This window comes from Pongo pygmaeus, chromosome 4 (genome assembly GCF_028885625.2).
Source record: "Pongo pygmaeus isolate AG05252 chromosome 4, NHGRI_mPonPyg2-v2.0_pri, whole genome shotgun sequence".
Classification (NCBI taxonomy): Eukaryota; Metazoa; Chordata; class Mammalia; order Primates; family Hominidae; genus Pongo; species Pongo pygmaeus.
The window spans coordinates 115,977,395-115,986,897 of record NC_072377.2 but is presented as its reverse complement, the minus strand read 5'-3'; the positions used below and the strand labels follow the sequence as shown (position 1 = coordinate 115,986,897).

At 40.9% G+C, this 9,503-nt stretch overlaps 1 protein-coding gene across 5 annotated transcripts in view; it reads left to right on the top strand.

Moving 5' to 3' along the window:
- The first annotated feature begins 3,516 nt into the window (after positions 1-3,516).
- The window catches only part of NREP (neuronal regeneration related protein), a 28,949-nt gene continuing 22,962 nt past the window's right edge, over positions 3,517-9,503 (top strand). For 2 of the 5 annotated variants that reach the window (XM_054488669.2, XM_063665132.1), the window contains exons 1-3: positions 3,987-4,072; positions 4,456-4,499; positions 5,796-5,856. In XM_054488669.2, the coding sequence (XP_054344644.1) occupies positions 5,854-5,856 (3 nt within the window). In that variant the 5' untranslated portion in view covers positions 3,987-4,072; positions 4,456-4,499; positions 5,796-5,853. Of the gene's footprint in view, positions 3,703-3,986; positions 4,073-4,097; positions 4,317-4,455; positions 4,500-5,795; positions 5,857-9,503 lie in introns of those variants that run through there. The other 3 variants (XM_063665130.1, XM_063665129.1, XM_054488668.1) reach the window with 3 other exon arrangements.

Genomic DNA, 9,503 nt, shown 5'->3' with positions numbered 1-9,503 from the left:
CAACAATGTATCCTGCAATCTGTTCCTTCATGGAATTTATAGTCTAGTGGTGAAGACAGAAAAATAAAGTCCAAGTTTAGGTGTAGAGTGATAAGGACAAGTGTAGAGTTCTGTACCTGGTGCACTGTGACCACAAAGACTCCTTTCTAAATGAGATCAGCAGTTCAAAGAAAGTTTCTTAAAAAGGCAGTGATGCCTAAACTGAATTTGAGAAGAAGGAGCAGGAGTTAGCAAATTGAAGAAGTGGGAAAAGGGCCTTCCAGCAGGAGGAATAGCATGTGGAAAGGCTCAAGGGTTGTGCAACAGTGTAACTCACTGCAGAAGTGCCCTCATTCAATCTGACCAGAGAAGACAAGAGACGAGGCCAGAAGGAGAGGCGGGGTCCATCAGGAAACATCATATAAGTTTTGTTCTTTAAAGCAGTGTATAATACCTATTGCTACTGCATATGTAATGTTAACTTATATGCTAAACACCGTACACAGTCTCACATAATACAACAATTTGGCACTATGGTATAAACTCCAATTGAAAGATGAAGAAACTGAGACTAAAAGGTTAAATGACTTATCCAAGGCCACAGAGAGCTGGCTCTAACCACTTTTCTACTAAACTTTCACCTGGAACTCAAACTCATAGAACTGGTTACCCCAAGCAATGACACTGACCAAAAATTAATAAAGTTGCAGGAATATATAGATTTGAGATACATTTAGCTATAATCAGGAAATACTTGAGAATGACATATCTAAGGGAGAAGAAAAATCCTGTGTCTAAAGTACATCCTCTTCTACTGAGCAAATCCTCTGAGGGACTATTCTTTGGCATACTTGCCAGGGACAGAACCCAAGAATCAGGTTCTGACCCAGGGTTTTTATTTTCTTATACCATCTGGATGTCATCAGTCATCAGTCAAATTTCTTAGCTCATGATCTGCCCCTGCCTCTGCTCAGAAGGCCCTTTCCTCCTTCAACTTGCTGACTCTTTCTCATTCTTCACAAATTCAGTTTAGGCCTCATCTCCCTTAGCAAACTTTCTTTGAACTGCTGGTCTGATTTAGAAAGGAGCCCTTGCATCCACAGTGAACCCTGTGCAAGAACTCTACCATCATCCGTATCACACTGCACCTTAACTTTGGCTTTGGCTGTCTGGTTACCCCTTCACCCCAGACGACAAATTCCATGAAGATAAGGACATTGCCTACTTCCCTTTCCTCCTCCCTACGAAAATCCTGATTTGGGTCAGGTCTCTGTCCCTCTTCAATGCAGTGCACATAACTCAAGGGAGCTACCTCTTTCCACCTCAGGAAATGGATCTGATTGTTCGAGCTAGTGGTTCTCAATCAAGGATGAGTCTCCCTTACCCCTTGGAACATTTGGTAGTGTCTGGATACATATCTGGTTGTGACAACTGGCGTTTCTTACAGGCATCTGATGGGTAGAGGCAGGAGATGTTGTTAAACATTATACTATGCACAGGACAGCCTCACCCTCCATCCTCACCCCGTTAAAGAATTATCTTGTGCCAAATGTCAATATAACTGAAGGGTTGAGACATCTTAGCTGAAGTCAATCTTTGTGTGACTTTGCTTCCTGACTGGTAATGGCTTAGGGATAATTATGTGCCCTAAATGATCAATCAGAGTGAAGTGAAGGACTGATATTCTATGATTGAGAGAGAGATGATAAGGTTAGAAAGTCAGCCTATAGTCACATTGTGGCAAAATATGGCCTTTATCCCATAATGGAGCAGGGGATACCATGATTAAAAAGAAATTTTAGAAGAGTGGGTCTACCGTACCACCTACAGGATAGATGGAAGAGGGCAGAACATGGCAGCTAGGAGGACTGTGAGACAGCTATAGCTACAGTTTGAGTGAGGTGACATGGTATGAGTTTCTCATATATCCTTAAGTGATTAGCACAGCCCCCTACACCTAGAGGAGACTCAAGAATGTTTCTTGGATAGTTGGATGATAACCGTTTTCTGGAACACAACAGATAAATAAGCTATGAATCTGACCCAGTGCTCTTAATACTTAAAAATCTGTCACCTGAATGTCTATCATTACAATGAAGACAAATTGGCCAAGAGAGGTGGCTTGTGCCTGTAATCCCAGCACTTTGGGAGGCCGTAGTGAGGATTGCCTGAATCCAGGTGTTTGAGACCAGGCAACATGGTAACATGGTAAGACTCCATTTCTTTTCTTAAAAAAAAAAAAGAAAGAAAGAAAAATTAACATTTCTCTGTGAAAGAACATCTTAAGGAAGTTTTACATAAACATTAAAGTCCCTGTGTATGTATGCGTGTATATGTATGTTTCCTTGTAGAAGCAGCTTTTGAACAAATATCACTGGGATAGATTTTTGGTAGTCTGATTTGATGGTGCGCCCTTGGGGTTCTTTTCCAGCCTAACCCTGAGGTGAATGCCAAAGATCTCAATGTTGAGGTGCCTTTGAGCAGCATGTTGGGGTTCCAGACTTGCAGATCAGCCCCCAGGCGTCTCCCCTCTCCCACCACCCAGCCTACGCCTTACACCTTCCTTCCAGTACTTCCCTAGCTGGTGAACTGGCCTGAAAGGGTCAAGGGAATTTGTTGAATTTTATATCTCTTCCCTTTGTTCCTAGCTATGGCTGCCAAATCATCTTATTTTTGCAGGAAAATTACTGTGATGTTTTAGATTAATTCAGAGCAGCTTTCAGTGGGCTCCTTAAACATCACACCTAATAGGTGTCTAATAGGCATTTGTTGTGGCAATGGCTTTGAGGTTTTAAAGGTGACCTATAGTCCCAGCAACAAGCATACAGAGAACTCAGTGCATTCTTTTAGAATTGTGAGTGTAAAGTATTGCTTTTTAAGATTTGCTATTTCTGTACCCAGTATGTTAAATCTAAAACATCAGACATTCTGTAAACACGTTTAAAAATTGAGTTTTGTATATTTGCCTTATTTTCTTTGTTACAATGGAAAACACTGCTTTCAGTGATTAGGGGAAAAAGTGGATGGCAAATTTAGAAGACACTATGATCCTTTATATCTTTTTTTCTTGGAAAGGCAATTTAATTAGGAAATAATCTTCTCCTCTAACATTTGACAGTTACCATAAAATGATATCCTGCTTTGTTGGCAACAGAACCAGTTTATTTGAGTTTGTTGCAAAATTTTGAGCTATTACATTACTATGAAAAGATAGATTTTAAATAAGAAAGACGAGTTTACAAAACTCAAATGGCAAAGCACTTTATTTTTTAAAGCAATCCTCGATTTTAAAAAGTACAATTTCAGAGGGGCAGGCAGTGGGAGAGCGTGTAGGAAAGGAGAAGGAAGCACCAGGGGAGTATGTCTTGGGCCGATCACGCCAGGCCGCAGCTCTGGCTGGCTGTGCGCGTGTGACTGTGTGCACGTGTGTGTGTGCACGCGCAGCCACAGGACCTCTGGGCCCGGCCTTCGGGGGCGCTCCCCGCCCCGGGCTTCCCCGCGGAAGGGAGTGGGGCGCGCGTACCCAGCTGAGGGGCAGGGTCCGACCCGAGGCCGTGTGCAAATGCATGCTTCGCGGACTCTTTGTGTGTCTGAGCGCAGCTCCGCGCCGCCGCAGGCACCATTTTCTGCTTCGCTCAGGACAGGCACATAAAAGGAAGGCGGCTGCCGCCCGTCGCCGTCCTCTTTTCCTCAGATGCCCTCTGCTGCAGGTTTATTATTACAGTACGGGCCGCGCCGCCTCTCCCCACGGCCCTGGCGGGCCGCCGGGCTGTGCAGCACCCTGGCCGCCTTCACGCCTGGCGCGCCCCCAAACCGCCTCCTCCGCCTCCTTATTTGTCTGAAAAGCAACTGCACGTCGAGGCGGAGAGGCTGGCCGGGGGCGGGGAGGAAGGCCGGGGGTTTGCGCGCGCCGTGCTCCCGGGGCGGGGCCGGGGCGCAGAGCTGCGGGTCCGCTTTGTCTTCCCCGGGCGCCGCGCGGTGCCGTGGGGGCAGCGCGGCGAGCGGGGCGCCCGGGGCGCGGGTGCGGGGTGTCGGGGCGCGCGCGCCTGTTGGCCGCTCGCCGACGGGGCCCAGAGCCGCCGATTCCTGCCGAGTAAGCAGTCTGGCTCCTAGGCGGCTGCACAGTGGCAGCAAGGCTGGGGCGCTGGCTCCGCGCCAGCTCCATCAGAATTAGCTCATTGTTCACTAGCACACTAGCGGGAGAGAGAGGGAAAGGGAGAGAGAGAGACTCTTAGAGAAAGAGAGACACACACACACACTCTTGGAGAGAGAGCGCGAGGCAGGGAGATGATCTCCTCCTCCTTTTTCCAAGGCTGCACTTCTTGGAAGTGAAGCCGGTTTGGGTTTTGTTTCCCTTCCCCCTCCTCCCTCCTCTTCCTCCACCCCTTTCCCCTCCCCCTCCCTCCCCCATCCCCCCCTCCCCCCCAGGCTGTCTTTCTAGCATGTTGCCCTTTTTCAACCACATTTGTGTTTCAGGTGTAGAGAGGAGAGAGAGTGAACAGGGAGCGGGGCTTTTGTCTGTAAGTATATGCCATTCCTATCCCCGGCTGGGAGCGCTGCTTTCTCTTTTGTGTCGATTCCTTGCCGTTGCTCTTAGCTGGACCCTTCAACCCTGCAGAGTTCATGCTTCTTCCCTCTAAATTTTAAAGAGCTGAAGCGTGTACCTTGGAGAAATTCTGGCATTTTGGTCGTGCTGCATTCAGGCTTAACTTGGGTTTTTTCTAAAATGCACAAGTTCAGAGGGAGAAATGAATTCTTTTGGGAAGGGGTGGGGTTTTGTGCTTGTTGGTGTGGTTAATTTTGTTCTTGCTCCTAAAGCCTTGTTAGAAACTGTTGTGTTTCTTTGCATTAAATGCACTTTGGTGCATGCAAGCTTTTCCTCCCTTTTTATAAAATGAATTTGTGTCCCTCCGCCCTAACACTTGATTACTCTTTCAATGCTGCTGCTTCCGAGGGTCTTCTTAGGCATTCGATCTTGCAGCACTTTTTTCTGCATTTTCTTATAAAGCAGTTGAACTTTGGCGGGGAGGGCCTTAAAAATAAATGACTGTTTTTTTCTTGGTGATAATAATAATCTGATTTGCATTTATGTGTATCTATAACATTATAGGAAAACTCTAAGAGCGAATGATACCCTTTTTGAGAACTTTTAGTTTCTCCATTCATCTTAATTTTGTCATAACTGTGTTAACAAAAGAGCGGTCTTCTGATAATATAAAGGTTGAGGGTATATTACTGCAGCAGTATGTACATTAATGTTTATTTGGTTTAGGGAGAAGGACATAATGGTGTATATTCCTGACTCCCCCCATCCCCCCCCCCCCCGCCGTGTAGGTTTTTTTTTTTTTTTAAACACGGAAGGTTATGTAATGCAGTGCCATTTCCAAAAATATCCACTCTGAGGCATTACACTACACGGTGGAAGGCTGATTCCTATTCTGTCGTCTTGATTGCAAATATACTGCCAGTAGTATGTCTGGGAACAAAGAGCAGCCAGAAAACAATCTATTTTTATCACTTGGTTCTACTTTTAAGTTGCTAAACCTTTTGAACTCATGCAATTTAAAGATGAACCAAACACTAAGAATAGCCCAGGACTCTGCAAAGCCAAGTACCAGGGATTCCTTTGTCCCTTAGTTAAGCCTATAGGCCACTTGGAAAGCTCTTTCAGAAATCCCAGTAGTTAACAATAATTTGCATGTAACTTATCTTAACCACAGAAAATGGTTATTCGTCTGTAACCTCTAAAGAGGCATTTTTCGTTTGCTGACCTGTGGTGAGGCGATGTGTCTACTGTATTTAAACATATTTTGCAGGTTGGTCTCCCTGGACTGAAGAGAGGGAGAATAGAAGCCCAAGACTAAGATTCTCAAAATGGTAAGACTTGGTCATCAGAGGAGATTCTCAGTACTTCTTACCAGTCTGTTACATATAAATATCAACCACCCATCTTCATCCGCCTCAACCCTTCATTGTTCTACACCCCATCTGACCTTTAAAAGGTTCTATCTCCAGCTCCTGGGAGCGTTGCAGTACAGCAATTTATGTGAATTGGATGTGGCAAATTAGTTCTTTTGACTTGCAATTATTTTGAATAGAAAACTAAAATTCCTCTTTCAGAAGTGAGGATTTATTTAATTTGAACAACAGAAATTATTCGGTTCTCTAAGAAGAGTGATGTGTTGTGACACGCATGGAGGTGGTGACAGCAGTAGGGCTCAAACAAAGCCTTGGGTCTTAGAGCTAGCCCCAACTTATCCAAAACTAAGGAGTCTGTCTGGCTGATCAAACAGCTACTGTATATGCTATCCTTTAAAGCAATATAGATGAAAAGCATGAATTTTTATATTAATGTACCCCATCTATTTAAATGTAATTACTGTTAGTTTTCTTGATTTATAACTTCATTTATGAGAGACATGTACTCAATTTTAGAAGTCAAGCATGTTAACCTCTAAATAAAAATATAACCATTTCTGACAAAGCTTAGGATCCACAGAGAATGCAGTTTAATGTTTGATTACTGATTAAAGAAACAGAAGGAATACACATTAAAAGCAGCTGAATAAGTATATTAATCATCTATGAAAAATTTCCTCTTTGGAAATAAGATGAACTAAAAAAATAATAGAAATGTCATAAAACTTTTTAGTGAAGTACAGCGTGTCCTACTGCAGATGTTTATACTCTTTAAAACACCTCTTTGTCACTTAGAATGTGTGATATCCAAATTTAGTTTTAGTTTTTTTCTTTGAAACGAGGGTGGAATTTAATGAATCAAAATTCAATCCGATATCTTTGATGTTTTCTTTGAGAACAACCCAAGTATAAGCTTCCAAGGAGAAAAATGAATCAGGCAGTTAAATGAGTTCAGTTTGATTTTTATTAACAAGTGTTTTATTTTTTATGTATGCGTCACTTGTCATTTCAACAAGTGGGTGTCAAAGCACCACATGGACCTTGTTTGAAAGTGATCAAATTAAGGAACTTGAGGTAGAAAGACAAAAGAAGTGAACATAAAATTAAGCTAATCAATGGATTTTGTGCAAATGGTTCCTAACTTCATATTAAATTCTTAATTAGCTGTTGTCATAGAATAATAGGATGGTAATAAAATCAACTGCTGTAAAGTATTTGTGTTTACTTATTTTTTACTGTGACTGGCCACATCACCTTGCCTCCAAGCTCTTTGTCTCAGAACCTTACCTACTTTCTGTGACCATAAATAGATCACAAAGGTTTCATGTATGTTGCAATATGTCAGGTGACCAGTTTAAACATAAATATGACTATGGACCCTACCAAAACTAACTCTATAGATCAAGCTCAAAGAGTAAGATATCATGTTTCTGTAGTAGAATGAGCTTTGTAGAAGGTAAGCATGCCTGCCAAAGCTGAGAGTGGAAGTTGGAACCATTTGAATGCAGAAAAGCAAATGCAAATTATTATTACGTGTTAATTTTTTTGCAGTTGTCGTTTATGTATGGTGGCAGAATGGGAAATCACAATTTGTTGCTCCTGGAAGGATTTTTACTCATGAAAAAGTTCTCACAACTTTTTGGTGATCCTTTCATCAAGATGTCAGTCCCTTTTGGCACAAGCCCATTGCCTGAAATGAAACCACTGACAGTTATTGTCTGTGGGTGATTCCAAGTAACTTTCTAGCAATTCTCTTTTTCCGGAAAGTCTGAGATCTTAAAAGTCTTTGCACATATTAATGTAAAAAAAGATTTCACTTTTTTTTTTTTTTTAAGAAGTGATATTAGAGGTGTCTTGTATCTCCTCTTTCTCCCTTTTGGCAAAATCAAGTTAGTTTTCTTTCCTTGATTAAAACTGGAATTACTTTGTGGACCTCTGTAACTGGCTTACTTAGAATGAAGACTTAGCCCACATACAGTAGAAACTGCTTCTAGTGAAGCAGTAGATTTATCTCCTGGACACCTCTAGAAAATACATAAGCATGGCTTTTCTGTTAAACTTGCATTTCCAGTTACATAATTTCAAACGCTAAAGAGGATCTAATTTCAGTATATTTTACCTATTTAGTAAAGGGCTTATTTCAAATACAAATTTATAATCAGCTCATTTTAGTGTAAGAAATTATTTAGTAGATTCCAGAATTCATAACACAGTGACTCAATATCTAGACTTTTTACATACCTAAAATGTTAATGTTTTACAACAATAATGTGGAGACACTTAAGGATTCTCGAGTGCCTTCTGTATCATCCATATATATATATATAAAATCTATATATATCATCTATATATATATAATCTATATATATCATCTATATATGTATAATCTATATATATCATCTATATATATAATCTATATATATCATATATATAATCTATATATATCATCTATATATATAATCTATATATATCATCTATATATATATAATCTATATATATCATCTATATAATCTATATATAATCTATATATATATATATATAAAATGAACTTGTGCAGCTCTAGGAGGCACCAGTCACACTGTGTTCTGTGTATGGGCCTCCTTGAACGCCACTGCACGGAGTGCTATTTACATAAAGTTGTGCATGGTGGCACCTAGGGTTGTGCAGCTCAAGAGTACTGTTAAAAGTGTCAATTTTGAGTGTAGTTTGCTGTATCTTAGTTGAACGGAACATTTTTTTCAATAAGTCATTATCCAACTTTTTGTTTTCTAGTAAATATGCCTCTCCCACCCCCACATTTTTGTGTGTGTTTTTTTTTTGCAATTAGTAGGATATTAAGTCTTCAGCATTTCTTTAATTTACATTTGGCTTTTTGCTGAATTTTAATTGCTATGATTGTATTTTACCTGAGTTCTATTTATTTAGGTATTCTATTTTAAAGGTACTTGCTTTGGATAAGTTAATGAGAAGAAAACAGTTCAGAATGAATAGATGATCCTATTGAATAGTTTGAAAAAATAAGTTATTTAATCCAATGTCAAGGTTAAGCCTGGTTTTCAACATGATTGCCTTCTACACAGTAAACTTGCCTCTCAGTGTGTGTGTGCCATGGACTCACAGTGACATAAGCATGGTCTCATTATGTTGTAACAGAGACCTAGGAATTGGAACAATATAAGTTCTCTTTAAGACTGATGCTGAGCTTTTAAAACAGATGAGTTGACTCCATTGTACCATTCATAGAGCTCTGCTTTCTGTACAGTTTGTGAAGTGGCATTCATGGGCTTACAAGAAGACTCTTTCAATAATCTCTCCATTAACATAAGGTTTCCTTGTTTAAAGAAAAAGACAAAGATTGGGGAGGGATGCGGTCCTATTCATAGCTTGTACCATTGGGCTTATAATGTAAATATACCAGTTGCTCAGTGACTCTTGATTGTGGAGATGCTGAAGAGTACGTAAGAGAATAATTTTATATGGTACTGTCTTTTTCACCACAGTTTGCAGTGAACAGTGAGGGAGAGAATTGGGAATCGTTTGAGGAATTAGGACAGTGGAGATAGTCTATTTGGGTTAAGCCCAGTCCAGCTTCCTCTTGAGCTATA